Source organism: Chelonia mydas, chromosome 22 (genome assembly GCF_015237465.2).
Source record: "Chelonia mydas isolate rCheMyd1 chromosome 22, rCheMyd1.pri.v2, whole genome shotgun sequence".
Classification (NCBI taxonomy): domain Eukaryota; kingdom Metazoa; phylum Chordata; order Testudines; family Cheloniidae; genus Chelonia; species Chelonia mydas.
Window position 1 is genome coordinate 18,405,340 of NC_051262.2, and position 18,185 is coordinate 18,423,524.

The 18,185-nt window shown below is 43.3% G+C and overlaps 1 protein-coding gene across 8 annotated transcripts in view; it reads left to right on the forward strand.

Moving 5' to 3' along the window:
* The window catches only part of UBE4A (ubiquitination factor E4A), a 30,859-nt gene that overhangs the window by 1,210 nt on the left and 11,464 nt on the right, over positions 1-18,185 (forward strand). For 3 of the 8 annotated variants that reach the window (XM_037882420.2, XM_007062382.4, XM_037882422.2), the window contains exons 2-12: positions 2,582-2,743; positions 4,245-4,421; positions 8,609-8,721; positions 9,950-10,102; positions 10,253-10,412; positions 11,778-11,980; positions 12,752-12,943; positions 14,031-14,364; positions 14,630-14,756; positions 16,149-16,456; positions 17,481-17,613. In XM_037882420.2, the coding sequence (XP_037738348.1) occupies positions 2,623-2,743; positions 4,245-4,421; positions 8,609-8,721; positions 9,950-10,102; positions 10,253-10,412; positions 11,778-11,980; positions 12,752-12,943; positions 14,031-14,364; positions 14,630-14,756; positions 16,149-16,456; positions 17,481-17,613 (2,021 nt within the window). In that variant the 5' untranslated portion in view covers positions 2,582-2,622. Of the gene's footprint in view, positions 1-292; positions 448-2,581; positions 2,744-4,244; positions 4,422-8,608; positions 8,722-9,949; positions 10,103-10,252; positions 10,413-11,777; positions 11,981-12,751; positions 12,944-14,030; positions 14,365-14,629; positions 14,757-16,148; positions 16,457-17,480; positions 17,614-18,185 lie in introns of all 8 variants that reach the window. The other 5 variants (XM_043534181.1, XM_037882421.2, XM_043534185.1 and 2 more) reach the window with 3 other exon arrangements.

The window sequence follows — 18,185 nt, forward strand, 5'->3', positions numbered from 1 at the left end:
TTTGAATTGTGTGTGTGATGCGGAGGGAGGAAAAGTGTGTGTGTGTGTGTGAGGGGGGAGAGCATGAGGAAGAGGAGAAGAACACTGCAGGTGGAGAAAGTTGCATGACCCCCACCAAATCAAATGAGTTTTTGTGCATGTGGGTAAAGCAGTGATAGAGCCTTGAATTTGACCTGCTTTGTGTCCCTGCTGTCACAGTGGCTCTGCCTTGTCTAACAAAGCTGACCACAGGAGCAGCTCTCAAAGACTGTTAACTCAAGTTTCCTTCCTGTGCTCCTATGGCACTCTGCAGTTTAGCAGAAGTATATGTCCGCCAACACTCTGGAGCCAGTACCAATGGATATGCTAACCTGGAGGAAAAAAGGAGGAGGGAGCTACAGAATAAGAACAAAAACAAGAAAGCCCAACAGTTAGAAAGAAAAGAGGAAAAGGACAGAGAGCACTGAGGTAGATATGGGCAGGAGAGAGAGAATGGTCAGAAGGAAGATGCAGCTACTTGTGATGCATGGCATGAGAAGACATGGGGAGGGCATGTCAATCTCTTTCAAGGGGGTTTTCACCGGAAGAATCTTGGGAGTCCCTTCTATACAATATTGTGCTTCTAGGGTTTTCTTGCATTTGCTCTATCTGCAAGTTGTGGCACATTAGTGACTTTTTGGCTTGAATTAGAGCTGTTAGAGCAGGGGTGGGCAAACTTTTTGGCCCAAGGGCCACAGTGGGATTGTGCAACTGTATGGAGAGCCAGGTAGGGAAGGCTGTGCCTCCCCAGACAGCCTGGCCCCTGCCCCCATCCACCCCCCCCTTCCCGCTCCCCTACTCCTTGACCCCTGACTGCCCCCTCCCAGGACCCCCTGACCCTAACCGCCCCAGAGGACCCCATCCCCTATCGAACCCCCACCCCGCTCCCTGTCCCCTGACTGCCACGACCCCTATCCACACACCACCACCCCCCCCCGGACCCCACTCCCTATCCAACTCCCTCTGCCCCGAACCTCCGCCCCATCCAACTGTCCCCGACTGCCCCTTATCCAACCCCCCACTCCCCGCCCCTTTACCATGCTGGAGCCAGCCGTGCTGCCGCGCTGCCCCACAGGAGTGGTGGGCCAGACTGCTGGTGGTACGGCGAGGTGAGGCTGCAGGGGAGGGGGGACAGCAGGGGAGGGGCTGGGGGCTAGCCTCCCCGGCCGGGAGCTCAGAGGCCGGGCAGGACGGCCCACGGGCTGTAGTTTGCCCACCTATGTTTAGAACAACAAAGTGGGTGTGGGAATATCTGTTAGAGCAGTCATTTAAATGACATTTCACTATATAATAAATAAAACATTAGCGAGTACTTTTATACATATAAACCTAAATGCTCAAATTTTTTCACTAGCTTGATTGATGTGATTTGATGCAGAACTCTGTCTCCATTGAGGGGAAAGAAGGAATGCACTTACTGCTATTGTGACTTTGAGTCCTTGAATTTTTCTGCAAGTATCAGCTGTGTAAACAGGCTGAGTAAATTTGTCCTTTGGCTTTGCACTAGATTGACTTGTGCCCAGCAGTATTCCACAAGCTGCGATTCATGGTCTCTTGAAATGTCTAGAAGGGGATAAATATAAATTGCTCTTTCAGTCTGACAGGGATGTTGTAGTCCAGTATAGGAACAGCCAAGGCTACTTCCTTGGCTGTTCCTAATAAACGAAATACTGCCCCCGTTAAAAACCAAATCTGGCTGCATGTGTTACAGATTAGGAAGTTATTCCATGGTAAACCAGCAAAACTCTAGGCTTAAAATTAAGCTATTTTGCTTTCTATACTGCCTGTATTTCTGTAGGGAAGGACAGGTGGAGTGGTTTGCTGAGTGTTGCATCTGATTATTTTTATGCTCTGATGAAGAATAAATAACTTTTAGAAGCAATAGTAAGGATCAACAAATGGACTGGGTTTCCTTTCCACCATTAGCTGACATCTTTGGGTATTTCTGCCCTGAGTTTTCTCTACAGAATCTCTCTCCATGGTACAGCTCCTGTAGTGCTGAAATGGTAGGAGTGCTAGCATAGACCAGATCCCAGCATTCTTACCAGTGACAGCAGATCTAGACAACATTGCTGTAAAAACATCTGTGTCCTGTCTCCATTAGTGTTCCCACCATGGATGTGGTCTCCCAATTAATGCTAGTGTAGGCATGGCCTTTGTCTGCAATACTGCAGGACTGTTTCCATGTAAGATCACTCACTGTAATAGGTGCTAAGTTACCTTAACAAGAAATGAATTTTGTAAGGTACAACTGAATTCCCTTGCTCTTTTCAGTTTCAGTTCAATGCTTAATGTTAGTGAGCTAAAAGATATCCTTAAACATTGAAAAAATGTATCAAGGTAGAGTGCTTGTGTACTCCTTCAATTTTAAAAGCTGTGAAAGCAAGCATGCTATTTTTAATAGTGGGTTCTTGGATGTTGTAGTTAAATTGTCTTAAATCTTGGATTCCTAGTTGAAAAAATCCTCCCCACTAAGGCACTTCTGGTTTTATTTTTAAACTAAGAATTGTAGCTGCTGCTGTTAACTTCTGCATTGTAATTGTCGTACCTGTTCTTTCTTCAGCCCCTCTCCCCACGTCTGGATGGAGCACACTTTAAAGTGAAATGACAGACCAAGAGAATAACAACAGCATCTCCAGTAACCCTTTTGCAGCCCTCTTCAGCTCTTTAGCTGATGCCAAGCAGTTTGCAGCGATCCAGAAACAGCAGCTGAGGCAGCTCACTGGTAAGAGGAGAAATGAGACCAAACAATGCAGCTCTAGTTGCAGAGGGTTTTCCCTAACAACATATCTGTAAGGTTATCATACTCTGGTATGCGTTTACTATTCAGGTTCAGTACCCTGGGCTGGTTTGGGACCATCCAAAAACAGAAATATTTTTCAGGTCTGGACACTTGTAGTATAGGAGCCAGGAGTCAGAATTGTCAGGTGGCCACAGTATTATTTGTATGTCAATATAGCATCTTACTTTGTGCACTTGAGGCCTGATCCAAAGCCCATTGAATTTACTGGGAGTCTTGCAGTTGACTTCAGTGACTTTGGATCAGGCCCTAAATTGTTGAGACAACCTTTTTGTAGTCCATTAGAAAATCATCTTTGGGGAGAAGTCTGATCTGAATTCAGGACTGGGAGCCAGAAACACCTGAGTTCTGATCCCAGACTGAACACTGACTCTTGCTTTGACCAGGTCACTTGTGCCTTGATTTCCCGCCCCCCCCGCCCGCGAGGTGCTGAGCACAGGGAGTTGTGGGTGCTTGGCATCAATTTTGCTGCCTCCATTTTGGGAATAATGATATCAACTATGTCACAGGAAGTCTTTACGAATTAATGTTCTAAAGATGGACATTAGTGTATAAGGTCTAAATATTATCATTTAAAGCAATACTCTTGTCTTACCACATCCATATGGGAGTCTTTTGGGAGACCAGGAAGGAACTGGGCCATGCACCATTGCAGAAGGCAAGTTGTAGAAGAGGGAGAATGCTTGGGAAAGGGTGTGGATGTCTCCTTGACCGTTCACCAACCAATCTGAATGGGCAGGGTGACTTGTTTCTTACCCAGAGAGAGTAGTAGTCTATTTTATTTTGTTGTGACGGTAGGTCGTCTTTGCTTTTCAGTAGCAATTTATCTGATGTGAAAGGTTTAAGTTTCTTGTTCTAAGACTTGCACTGTTTGGCAGGTGCCTATGTTCAGATAGTCTTTTCACAGATAAATATTTTTAAATGGCACTTTGTATTCTACAAAACAAAATGCCATTGCTTCCTTAATTCTTCAGCGTGGCGTGCAAACAGTGTATTGCCCTGTAACTCTTCTCCACGGCAGTGCCAGTGGCACCAGCAATCAATGAATAGTGTATAGACAGGACACGGGGTTCTTTATCGACTTGTTGTCCAACCCTGGTCTGAGCAGGGTTGTAACGAAAGGCTGTACATCCCAGCCTATACAATCACTGCCTTCAGCAGAACTGCACTGTAGCCATAGTGTGCTTGCTGCTCTGCTTGCCAGATAATGAATAGTTCATGATTTTGTATGTAGAAACCTAAGCGTAGGTGCTTGAAATCAGTGGCAGCACAAAGATGGGAAAGACTTGTGCATGTCACTGATAGTGCTCCCTTGGGTTAATTCAACCCTTTTTGTTCCCAGAGATGCACTGCTTACCCTTCATGTCACAGTGTTAATTTCTTCCATGGCCATAGACATGTTCATTTACTATCTTCTCTTTTCCAGCAGATGAAACCTCAGCCAGCCAAGATGACTCAGATAACAGTGTATCAGAGAGTCTGGATGACTGCGACTACTCTGTGGCTGAGATCAGCCGCTCCTTCCGCTCCCAGCAGGAGCTGTGTGAACAGCTCAACATCAATCACATGATCCAGAGGATCTTCCTCATCACCCTCGACAACAGTGAGTGGACATACACTGAAGACTTGTGTTACCCACCAGACTCTCAGGGTTACAAGATTTACAAGCACGATAGCTTAGCCATGGGAGTAGTTATGAGTGTGTGTTAGAGTCTGAGGCAGTCTTGGCTCCTGGGCTTGAGATTAAGTCTGAAGACTCATGTCAGATGTGTGTGCCTGCAGACTGCAGTCATGACTATTTATTATTTGTATTACAGTAGTACCCAGACACTAATCAGGACCAGGGCTCTGTTTTGCTAGCCTCTATACAAACACACAGGCAGACACGGTCTCTGTCCTGAAGAGTTTAGAACCTAATGTTAATTTCTGTTGTTTGTTTTGCAGTGTTGTGAAAAAATCTGAATAAAACAGGGTGGATGAAAATCAATATTTTTTTTTTAAATAACTGGTTTAAAAATTAATTAAGTTTTCCTTTAAAAATCAACCCATTTAAAATCTGAATTTAATACAAATATGTTAAGGTCTACATTTATTATAAGCTTTTAAAACATTTAAATAAAAGATAAATATGCTGAATCCATGAGCCTCTATCAAAAACTTTGAGTTAAAGGCTGTTTTTCTATATAAAGATAGATCCACCCCCAATTGCCATTCTAACTTTAGATGCCAAGCTTTATAAATATGGCAAAATAGGTCATGTACTGTATTAAGGGCTTGATCCTGTGGGGGACTTGGGCTGTGCTACTGGGTGTAAAAGACTGGCAAAGTTGTCACAGTCTTTGGGACCTGGCCTCTGACTCTAGCAGACACCATCACGTATCTCATCAGGATCATCCACTGAGCCCACCTTGGTGGTCTCAGACTTTTGTGTTGCATAGCTTCTCTCTACCTGAGAGCTGACTGAATATGCTCAAATTATGAATATTTATGATTCTTCCCATCATTCTTCATTTTCTAACATACTAAAAATGTATAATTAATAAGAATCTGAAAATATTAAGCTATATAATTGCTTAAATATATGCATATAGTTATAGTGTACCCTCCTAGGTAGCAAAAAGATGTAACAAATCTAGTGTAAAGGCTCTATTTAGTTGTAAATCAACATGTTTTAATGGTTATACAAGCCAATGAGAATGCACCTTTCTTTAGAAAATAACTGAACTACAAATGGAAAAGTTTGATTAAAATAGATCATTTAAATTGAGATTTTCCACTTGGTGATTTAAATCATTCCAGCCTGGAATAAATGTAAAGCGCTAAAATTGAGTTTGTATCATCCCCACTTGGCATGACCATGCAACTAGGATACAGTTCACATCTTGCTTTCCTAAAGCCCCAGTTGGTGCTGTTGTGTTTGCCCCTTACTTGTAAAGTTCACTTGTAGAGATTGGATGGGAAGTGATTTACTTGATCATCAGGGTGATTTATTCGATGTTTCATAGAAATATAGGACTGGAAAGGACCTTGAGAAGTCATCAAGTCCAGCCCCCTGTACTGTGGCAGGACCAAATAAATCTAGACCATCCCTCACAGGTGATTGTCCAACCTATTCTTAACTACCCCTATAGTTAGAAAGTTTGTCTTAATATTTAACCTAAATTTCTCATGCTGCAGATTAAGCCCAGTACTATTTCTCCTACCTGCAGTGGACATGGAGAACAATTGATCGCTGTCCCTTTTATAACAGCGCTTCACATATTTGAAGACTGTCATCAGGTCCCTCCTTAGTCATTTTTTTCTTGAAACTAAACATGCCCCGTTTTTTTAACCTTTCCCCAGAGCTCAGGTTTTCTAAACCTTTTATCATTTTGTTGCTCTCCTCTGGGCTCTCCCATTTGTCCACATTTTTCCTCAAGTGTGACTCCTAGAAGGGGACACAGTACTTCAGTTGAGGCCTGTTCTGAATACAGTGGGACAGTTACCTCCGTATCTTGCATCTTAACTGGATGCTCCAGTTAATGCACCCCAGAATGATATTGGCTTTTTTTGCAACTGCATCACATTATTGATCCATATTCAGTTTGTGATCCACTATAACCCACAGATCCTTTTCAGCTGTACCACTATTCCCCATTTTGTAGTTGTCTCTGATTTTTTCCTTCCCAAGTGAAGTATTTTACATTTGTCTTTATTGAATTTCATCTTGATTTCAGATGAATTCTCCCATTTCTCAAGCTCATTTTGAATTCTAATCCTGCCTCCAAAGTGCTTGCAACTCCACTTGTCTTGGTGTCATCTGCAGATTTTATATGCATGCTCACCACTCCATTATCTAACTCCTTAATTAAAATATTGAATAATACCAAACCCAGGACTGACCACTGTGGGCCCCCACTAGATATGCTGCCCCAGTTTGACAATGAACTACAGTCTTTCAACCACTTGTGCACCCATCTTATAACAATTTCATCTCTAGACCTCATTTCCCTAGTTTACTTATCAGAATGGTATGTTGGATTTTGTCAAAAGCCTTACTAAAATCAAGATAATCACCCCCCCCCCCCCCCAATCCACTAGGCCAGAAACCCAGGCAAAGAGGGAAATTAGGTTGGCTTGGCGTGATTTGTTTTTGACATCCATGCTGGGTATTCCTTATAACTGTAAGCACCTTGAGGATGACACTAATTGGTTGTTAATTTGATCCAGTATATTTCTAGGTGTCAAAGGTTAGGCTGTCTGGTCTATAATTCCCCACGTCCTCTTTGTTCCCCTTTTTAAAGATAGGTATGTTTGCCCTTCTCCAGTCCTCTGGGGGGACATCACCCATCCTCCACAAGTTCTTGAAGATAACTAATGGTGTGGAGATTGCTTCAGTTAATTCCTTAAATACCCTAGGAGGAATTTCATCAGGACCTGCTGACTTGAGTACATCTAACTTATGTATATATTCTTTAACCTGTTCTTTCCCTAAGTTGTTAACATTGCATTGAGCAACTGATCACCATTAACCTTTTCAGTGAAGTCTGAAGCAAAATAGGCATTCAACACCTCAGCCTTCTTGATGTCATCAATTATTAGCTCTCCTTCCCCATTAAGATGAGGACCTACAGTTTCCTCTCATCTCTCTCTCACTCCTTATGTATTTAAATAACTTCTTATTGCCTTGCATGTCCCTTGCTAGGTGTAACTCATTTTGTGCCTTAGCCTTTCTGATTTTTGTCTCCTCGTGCTTGTCCTATTCTTTTGTATGCCTCCTTAGCAATTTGTCCATGTTTCCACTTTGTGTAGGATTCTTTTTTGATTTTCAGCCCATTAAAGAGCTCCTGATGGAGCCATATTGTCCTCTTTCTATTCCTCCTGTCTTTCCTTCGCATTGGAAGAGTTGCAGTTGTGCCTTTAATATTGTCTCCTTGAGAAACTACAAACTCTCCTAAATTACTTTATTCCTTAGATTTTCTTCCAATGGGACCTTATCTACCAGTTCTCTGAGTTTGTTAAAGATTGCTTTTTTTGAAGTCCTTATTCTGCTTCTCTCACTTCTTCCTTTCCTTAGAATCATGACATCTATCATTTCATGATTACTTTCACCCAAATGGTCTTCCACCTTCAGATTTGCAGCCAATTCCTCCCTGTTGGTCAGAATCAAGTCTAAAATGGCTGTCCCTCTGCTTGCTACTTCCACTTTCTGAAACAAAAAGTTGTTCGTAAAGGCAGGAAAGAATTTTGCACCTTTCTTGGTGTCATTTGGCTGTGGGTGAAGAATGTGATAATCCCAGTGGAAACCAATCATAGGTTGATTGACTAGCCTGGCATTAAAATACCTAGTAGAGCACACTTTGTTCTTGCAAAGTGAGCTTCTGTATGTATGTGTGAATTGGGAAGTTCGCTCTCTTACGGGGCTGGCTTTAGGGAACATTGGGATATTACAATTAAAATGGATTTTTCCCAAGCTGATTCTTCAACAGGATTCTGGTGTATACCTGTGTGTTGTGCAGTGGATGTTGTATTGTCGTTTGTGTACCTTTTAAAAGGATAATTGGTATATCATGTTCTAGAGTGAAACCTGTTTTTAAGCAATCATACAAAAACTACTTGCTCAGAGGAGAGAGAATTCTGTTGAACCTTAAGTTAAAAGCTACAGGAAACCTTGTGGCGGGAGGATGGGCATATTTGATAGTTGTTTACAGCAGTTAGCTCCCTATAGCAGGCAAGGTCCACAGTGCTGAACGCTCTGTCGGTAGGCACATATTTGTGGTGGTTTGTTTAAGGGAATTTGATTTTCCCCAGGTGATCCCAGCATGAAGAGCGGCAATGGAATTCCTGCTCGCTGTGTGTACCTGGAGGAAATGGCTGCAGAACTGGATGAACAAGACTGGCTTGACATGGAAAACATTGAACAGGTATCACCACTTCTCTGTCAACTTGTCTCTTTCAGGTTGGTGTCTGGCAGTCCTGAGTGAAAGAAGGTGCAGCAATTAATAAGCAGGTACCTGATTGCAGAGTATCTCCCCAAAAGTCCAGTCCCAAATGGGTATTAAATGACTCCTGTTTAAAGATCAGATCTCCATAAAACATTAATGATCTGGGAGGAGAACTTAACTTGTGCACATGTTACTGAGAAACCAGTGTGCTCCGTTCTTTTTTTGTTTTTAGACTAGGCTAACAATAGACCTTCTTTTGGTAGTCTGCTTTGGGAAGCAACCGCTGCGCAGAGCCAAACTGGCTGCATTCTGGGTACTGGGAAGGCGCTGTGGGTTAGTGTATAAGTGGTTATTCCTCGCCAAATGGAGAAGGTGTCATTCATTTGTGTTCATGAGTTTTGTTAGCTGAAATTGAGTTTTACTGATGGGGATGGTTTAGTTCTTACAGTGCACAAAAAATCTGGCTCTCAGCTACTAACAGTAACTTGAACTCTGCTCCTTCCCTGCACAGCATATTAGAGTTTACCCTCGAGTGCAGACTTGTTCACTCATGGTCTAATGTGCTGCTGCCTGTGACAACTGGGCTGGAAGTGACTTCAGGCTTATGTGGCTGGAGTGCTTATAGGGTTACCTAATACTAGCTCCTCCTAGTGGCTGCAGAGATCTGCTGCCAATGTGGGAGTCTGAATGGGAAGATACAGATTAGGAGTATGGTTAAGGAATGGATAAAATCCCAAGGCCTCTCCCGCTCCTCCAGTTTAATTTGCTGTGTCCGCCTTGTGGAGGGTAAGAATGCCTTTGCTTATAACAGTGGACAGTGGGAGTCGGTGCTCCAGTACTCAGCTCTGCCACCATCCACCTCATCAAAAAATTGTAAAGAGAGCCACTTCTCTAACCGGACTGTCATGCTAATGCTTGTCAGGTTTGTTTTCAAAGGCAAGGGTTACAGATGCCTATTAGTAAAACTGCTGTAAATTTTGAAGGTGGATGGAGAAGCTGTTGGCCTAGCAGACTGGAAAAAGTCTGAGAACCCCTGGGCTAGCACTGAACTCTTTTTATTTTTCAGTAGGGAAGGAAAGCCTAATGGGCAAAAAGGAGCCATGATTTGGTGTGAGGTATTTTTTTTATGGGGGGAAGGAGGAGGGTTGTGACTTTAAACATTGGGATTGTGTGTTTATTTTCAGTATATGTTTAATTGTGTGTCTAGGCACTCTTCACCCGCTTGTTGCTCCAGGAACCAGGAAGTCACCTGATTTACATGACCTCTGTCAGCACACAGAATCTTTCAGCAGATAGAGATGCTGGAGAGAAACAGATTCTTCGCTACTTATATGCCTGTTTCCAGAGAGCAAAGGAAGAGGTAGGTAGGCAGGCAGCCTTGGGAAGGGGAAGTAGCATCATATGCGGTCCGATTACTGACCTGAAATGAGCAAGTTGGCAGACTATCCACATATACCAGTACACTTCAGGGGACATCATTCCTTCTGTCTCAATTTCTCTTTCCACGCAGATAACCAAAGTGCCAGAGAACCTGCTGCCCTTTGCGGTTCGCTGCAGGAATCTGACTGTGTCAAACACTCGCACTGTTCTCCTCACCTCCGAGATCTATGTGAACCAGAATGTCTATGAGCAGCTGGTGGACCTGATGCTGGAGGCACTGAGAGGAGCATGTAAGTTTATAACTATGCCCTTTCTCCTGGTGGGTTAGTAGTTATCCTCAGATGACCAAATATTATTACTTTTTCTTTCCACTTTATAACAAGAACATCAAACCCAACTGCTCTATTTAAGGTCCAAGCTTGACATTCAGAATCAAATGAGCCATGTAAGCAGTAGGTAGTCTTAGAGAAATGCCTAAAGTAATAGGGCAAGTTTGGTGGCCTTAGGAAAACTCAAGGTCTTGTGTAAAGGTGAAAGTAAACCAGTTGATGCTAGCAAGACAAACTAACCCGACTAATAGAAGACTGTGGTGAGTGCAAAGCTGACTGAACCGTATTTTACCCTTTGAGGATCTGGACATTTTGTTAACACTTTGTCTTGTATATTTTCATAAACATAATGGGTAAAATACTGGTGCCCTTGAAATCGAAGGGAGTTTAGCTATTGACTTGAATGGAGCCAGCATTTCACCTACTATAAATAACAAATCTCATATAATGTACAAATTAAAATCCAAACTTATAAGTTACCTAAGGGGCAAGAAATAAGAATAAGCTCTTTAGACATCTTGGAAGAGGAGCATCTGACCATGTCAGGAACCTTAACTAATAAGTCAATCGCTAGAGTTTAAAATAACTTTTGAACGGGAGGGAGTAGAGCCAGAAATAGGATGGAGCCTGTGAACAGCTCAGTTCTTTTCAACACAAAGTGTAGGGGAAATTGCTGTCTGCTTTCTTGGTTTTCTGTGTCACTAGAGAAGTTAACACTTTGGGCCAAAGTGCAGTCCATGGATACCAGTCACACAGGGCCCATCCTGGGGTCCACTGAATATTTATGGGATTGGTGCTGGGAGGAGAACTGGTCTATGGGAGTCTCTCCCTCTCTAACAGAGTATTCTGCAGAATAAAATACTGAGACCCCCTTTTTAAAATCTATCGGCAAGTTCAGGTACCTTTATTTAGTGTCCTTATCCCATGTGAAAACACAACTATGTCCACTTGGCAGGAGGAAAATGTATCTAGTGATAAGAATGTTTCTAATGTTCTTGTCAAGCACAATTGGTCCAACTTAAAATGTGTTGGCAAAACTTGTCTCTTGATTTAATGTATCGCTAAGTAGTCCGTATCTCAGGAGTCTCTAGATATGGAATTGCTAAAGCATGAGCTAACCCATGCAGCCCCCCACAACTTGCTGTACGTATGACCTGCCATCCTGCTATGGCTGGTATTTGACAATGTGGTGTTACCTAATTGGCTGATGGTGAGGGATTATATAATGAGATGAGCCTGAAGTGTTAGTGGGCTGAAGCCACTAAAAATACTTTGAATATTTCTGTTAAATGTTTTTCTACCCCCACCCTTTGCTTCTTTTATTAGACTTTGAAGATGTGACTGAGTTTCTTGAGGAGGTCATAGAAGCCTTGACGATGGATGAGGAAGTACGGACATTTGGGGAGGTCATGGTTCCTGTGTTTGATATTCTGTTGGGCAGAATCAAAGATCTGGACCTTTGTCAGATCCTGCTGTACACATATCTGGATATGCTCCTCTATTTCACCAGACAGAAAAATATAGCACAGGTAAGTGTGTGTTAGTGCTGGTGAACAGTGCCAGCTGTCCACTGGAAAAGTGCTACATTGGCAGCAGCAGGGCAAATTCCGTCTACACTATCCCACTAATATGCCTCTGCCATTACCCAGAAAGACTACTTCTACATAAGAGAGTAATTCACTTTCTGTGGCACTTTGACCCTTAGCCTTGCTGATGAGCTTGCCAACAAGGAGAGCAACTGAATACGTCCACAGGCTGCTGGGTCTGATATAGATGTACCTTCCTATGCAATGGCTAATGGCTTTTGCTTTGGCTTTGTTACTAAATGACAGGCTGGATATGTGCCAGGCTCACATTCTGCTCTGGTGAATGTGCACTCTCAGTAAAGTGTGTTGCTATGATCCATGCATTCCAGCTGTAGTAAAGAGATTGTGTATTGGCTGCATGCAGCATGCTACGTGAGTCACAAATTATGTATTCATCTTTATCCTCTGATAAAAAAAAAAAAGAGAGTGAAATAATTTCATAGAATCATAGAATATCAGGGTTGGAAGGGACCTCAGGAGGTCATCTAGTCCAACCCCCTGCTCAAAGCAGGACCAATCCCCAATCAAATCATCCCAGCCAGGGCTTTGTCAAGCCTGACCTTAAAAACTTCCAAGGAAGGAGATTCTACCAATTTGTTCCCACATTCCTTCTCTAACAAGCTGCTGCTACTACTGTTCTCTGACCACTCCCAAATCAACAGGTTCTTTTCATACTTTTATGAACAATAGCATGCACATTTTCTGTCTCTTTAGGTTTTTGTAGACTACATTCAACCAAAGGACCCCACCAATGGGCAGATGTATCAGAAGACCCTGCTAGGAGTCATCTTGAGCATCTCCTGCTTGCTAAAGACCCCAGGCGTAGTGGAGAATCATGGTTACTTTCTGAATCCATCTCGATCCAGTCCACAAGAGATCAAAGTGCAGGAGTCCAACATTCATCAGGTCAAGCTGAAGTGTATCAGTGCCACTATCTAATACTGAACCACAGTGTGTGTTCCTAAGGAAAGGAAGCCTTGTAATGGGTTACAAGTGTATGACTTGTGCTCAGAAGATCTGGGTTCTATTCCAGGCTCTGCCACAGGGTGGCTGTATGACCTTGGCAAGTCACTCCACCTCTGTGTGCTGTGATGCTGTTTCCCACCTGTACAATGAGGATAGCACAGGCCTCACGGGGTGTTGGGAGAATAACTCCATAGAAGTGGGTAAAATGCTTTGGATTGCTCAGATGGAAGGTGCTGCAGAAGTGCAAAATCTTAAAGAACTTTCTAGACATTTATGAATGAAGCATCACAAACCCTGGAAAATAGCTGTAATCCCTGTTCTGCAGGTGAGAAAACTCAATCACAAAGGTTCCCCATCGAGAGCCTGGCAGATCCAGGAGCAGAACCCAGATCACCTGGCTCCCAGTCACGTGCCCTACCACAAGACCATCTTTCCACCCAGTGACCTGTGAAGAATTTTGGTTTTACTTTCCATTGAAACAATTCGTTATATCTCTTAAAGTGTCATCCTTCCTTTTTGCTGTTCATCACATGTTGTTTCTGACAGGAGACACTGGTAAGGGGGCGTGGGAGCTATACCTAAGCACCTATGGGTATATCTGCACTCCAGCTGGGAGCATGCTTCCCAGCGTGGGGTCAGCAGACTCGCACTAACTTCCCTCGAGCTAGCACACTAAAAATAGTCATGTGAACCCACAACTCAGGCTAGCCACCTGAGCTCGGACCCAGGGGGCAGGCAGGTTTGGACTTGGGCTGCTAGTCCACGTCACTGCCCAGGCAGCCATGTCCCACACTGCTATTTTTAGCCTGCTAGCTGGAGCAGAGCTCCCATGAGTCTGTCTAGCCAGGCTGGGAGGCTAGCTCCCAGAGGCAGGGTAAGCAGGCCCTAAGTGACTTTCCAGAAGATTAGGATGACCTGTGGACTCTCAGACCAACCTTGGAAAGTGCAAGTGAAATGGGCCTTTTTCAAAAATGCCTTCAGTGATGGATTGGGTTTATTTTATTTTATTTTTATTTTTTTGTAACAGTTTATGGCTCAGTTCCATGAGAAAATCTACCAGATGCTGAAGAACCTGTTACAGCTGTCTCCAGAGACCAAACACAGGATTCTTTCCTGGCTTGGAAACTGTCTCCATGCCAATGCAGGCCGTACAAAAATCTGGGCTAACCAGATGCCAGAGATCTTCTTCCAGATGTATGCCTCAGATGCCTTCTTTATGAATCTAGGAGCTGCCCTCCTGAAACTGTGCCAGCCATTCTGTAAACCTAGATCTCCTAGACTTCTCACCTTCGATCCCACCTACTGTGCCCTGAAAGAGCTGAATGAAGAGGAGAGGAGAAGTAAGAACGTGCATATGAAAGGTAGGTATGCTAGAAATGTTATGCTCACCTTGTGTTGCATTTGCTTCCATCTGGATTCAGTCTTCCCTACAACACTATACCTCATGCCTCTCCAGGAGGAAAAAGAGGCAACAGATTAGCTGGGCAGTGGGGAAGGAGTAAAGGAGAAGCTGAAAAAAGTTAAAATATCACCCACACCAAGTCAGGTCTTTCTGACTGTGCTGAAGTCCCCTTCCCAGACCCAGCGGGGCAGGGTTAACTCACTGGTGCTTTTAATTTCTTTAAGGGTTGGAAAAAGAAACATGTTTGATTCCAGCTGTGACTGAGAAGGAGCCAGAGTTTGCCCACAGCTACAATCTGGTGACCGAGAACTTAGTCCTGACACAGTATACGCTCCATTTAGGATTTCACAGGTAACTCCACTACTAGCCTTATAAGTCCAGGAAGCGGTGGTTATAAACAGTGTTGATAACAGGGAAAGTGCCACACAAACCTTTATTTCTTATGGATTATATTTTAAACCGGGGTGTCTGCAGGCTTGTGGGAGAGATTGTTTTGCCTAGGCTCAGGTAAGATCTGGTGTTCTCAAATAACAGAAGAATGCTAAAATCATAAGGGAAATGTGTGTTTTTAGTACCACTTGTATCCATTCAATATTTAATAAATAAATAAATAAAGTCACCAGTCAGAAATACTCCTGAACAGGGAGTATCCTCCCAGTATCTCAGAGGCCCAGTGCTGTTATGCCTGTTCTTCTGACTGTGCTGATGACACCTGAGCTCCAGACGATAAATAAAAATTCAGATAAAAAATCAGGGGTTTATTTCACCTGTGCTCAAATACAAGCTAACAAGCCCGTGAACCAGGCATTATCTTTGGGATGACTGAAGAGTTGGACCCCTGGTTTGACTTTGATAATGTCTGGTTCATGGGCTTGTTACCTTTCATTGCGGTTTTCATTTAGCTGCTGATCTTTCCCTAGAAGAGAAAAGGCCCATGTCTCCTGTTCTGGACATCGTCACAGTCTCAGGATACTTGTACTCTGTGGAATATTTGAACTGCCATAGTGAGTGGGTTTCATTTTAAGCAGTTTAGGAAGATAACTGGCTGCTCTTCTCAGGAAGTGGTCTGCTGGACACTAAAATGTACTATTCCCTTAGCCTCCCTCTGTGAATTGTTGCTGGGATACTGTGAGGTCACTAATGATCCGAGCATACTCACCTTCTGTGTGGTTTATTTTCTAAATATAGAAATAGCCGAAAAAGTTATGCAAATAGCTTTGTTGCTGGGAAATTGAAAATGTATGCAAGGCAACATCACCACATTACCTAGAAAATCCCTGATTTTGGTAATCCTGTGGATTTACAACTGCATAGGCCAAGCTAGCCGTCTGGTGCAGTTAGCACTGGTGGATCACCAGATTTTTCATTCTGCAGACCAGATTGTAAGAGAGCCCCTTTTCTGGAACTGAACCCTCCCAGTCTCTCACTGTGTGATTCTGATAGTATTCCATTCGGCAGACCACCAGACAGGATTATTCATGGGGGATAATTTGAGGACGGTGGATTAAAATAATGCTCACTCAGTCACAACCTTCTTTCTGCTTATTCAGATGGAATGGAGCAGTTTCTAAAGCTGGTACTGTGCCCTGCTTTTTCCTGCCCTCTCAGCTGCTTCTGCCAGCTGCACAACATCCCTCAGTATTACACAAGCAGGGTAAAAGTGGGTGCACATTTATGTGGGCAATCTGTACTAAATAGATTTTCATCTAGTCTCTGGTATTCTCATTTTTGTTTTGTGGGCAGGTTGCATGATCAGATGGTAAAGATAAACCAAAGCCTTCACCGGCTGCAAGTAGCCTGGCGAGAGGCTCAACAAAGTTCTAGCCCTGCAACAGACAGTCTGCGGGAGCAGTTTGAACGCCTGATGACTGTCTATCTCTCCACCAAAACATCCGTGACTGAGCCACAAATGCTACAGAACTGCCTGAATTTGCAGGTGTCCATGGCAGTTCTCCTGGTCCAGCTGGCTGTAGGAAATCGAGGGACTGAGCTTATAGACCTGACTTTCCCTTTGTCAGAGGTGGAGCACAGTGCACTGGCTTACGTACCAGGTGAATGAGATCACTCAGGATCACTGCTTTTCATTAAGACAAATGCACCTTTCAAGGCAGAGGGCCAAGCAACTTCTCACCTTAAAATTACTTTAGTATCCTTTTCAGTTTGCATTATGTATACAGTGTATGGCCTGACTCTTTCAGAGGTGCTGAGCACCTGCATTTTGCAGGAACTCAACACCTTGCAAAATCAGGGCTGTAGGACCTGTACAGAAACAATGTGAAGTTCTGCTCCAAAATTTCAAGAGCACAGATGACAAATTGATAAGCATCAGAGAAATGACTGATAGTATAAACTTGTGATTCTGAACAGATTGTGCAAGCTAAGCCAGGTTGGGGCTGGATGTGTGCTGGCATGGGAATTGTCCATGGAAATTCTGAATTTTCCAGGAAGTGATGTTACGTTGGTGATCCAGTAGAGAGCACTGTTCTGTGTCAGCTCTGAGCCAACACCCATGTTTGTTGACAGGAGTCACTGTACTGGTGGAAGTGCTGTCTTTCAGATGAGACAAACTAAGGTTCTGGCCCCTTTTAAAAGTATCAGGCGCTTTCTGTAGGAACTGAAGTGTCCAGTCCCAATGTCCTGCCAAGTTCCAGTTTAGGCAGAATGTAATTACTCATCTAACATTCCCCCTGCAATTTCAATTGGATATGGATCCTTCAGATGTGGTTTATTGTTATGTACTGCTAAATAGCTGCCAAGTTTCACCCCCAAAGGTAACTTGCCTCCATGGTGGGATGAAGTGATCTCCATGTACAGTAAATTGTATCAATTTGAGGATTCTTTAGAATTGTATTTTTTGGTCAATGCAAGCTGTTCCTGTTAGGTCTAGGGATACAGTTTTTACAGGCTGTGCTGGCACCCTCAATAATTGCTTCATTTGTTCATTGGCATTAAACAGCCATGTTAATTTTAATCACCATTTAGAAGCACTGGGAAGAATCGTACAGGGAAGGATAGAAAAGAGTGCCTGAAGGAACTTCCTAAGGAGACACTAATACTTATGACTTCTGTTCACAGAATTCTTTGCTGATAATTTGGGTGATTTCTTCATTTTCCTGCGGCGTTTTGCTGATGACATCTTGGAGACTTCTGCAGACTCTCTGGAGCACGTCTTTCACTTTGTTACTGTTTTCACGGGTGATGTAGAGAGGTAGATAAGTTTCCAGCCCTTTGTCCTTTTACACTTACTGCAGAGCATCCAGAGAGAGACAAACAAGTAAAAATCATAAGGGGTGTCTTGAGGTTTGATGTAAACGTTAATGACTCAGCTGATCTACTGGGGGATAGCCAAGAATTCCACCCATGAGAGGCATAATAAGCAAAGAAGTTTACCCCAAAGCACTTGGACTTCATGTAAGACACAAATGGGAGTTCAGCATCTAGTTCCTTGTTAAAGCCAAATAACTGTAATGTTGGGAGCCTAGCTAGTTACAACTGGTTGTTAGTGAACTTCAAATAACAATGGAATGCCTGGCACTTGCATTTCCATTAAATGTTATTCCCCAGTCTTCCCCATGTGTCCCCTGAAGGAGGAAGCTGAAGTGCGTCCCCCAAAATTGTTTTCACAACCGGGTTTTGAATATTTGTGTCAAAAAAAGAAAGGGATTTTGACAGCATTTACAGTTGTAGGGAAGAGTGGTGGGGCATCAGGAGAGGTAGTCTGGTTTATCACTGCTGCAGAAGCAAGTGAGTGTGTGTACAATAGTGTGTTTACATGTAACA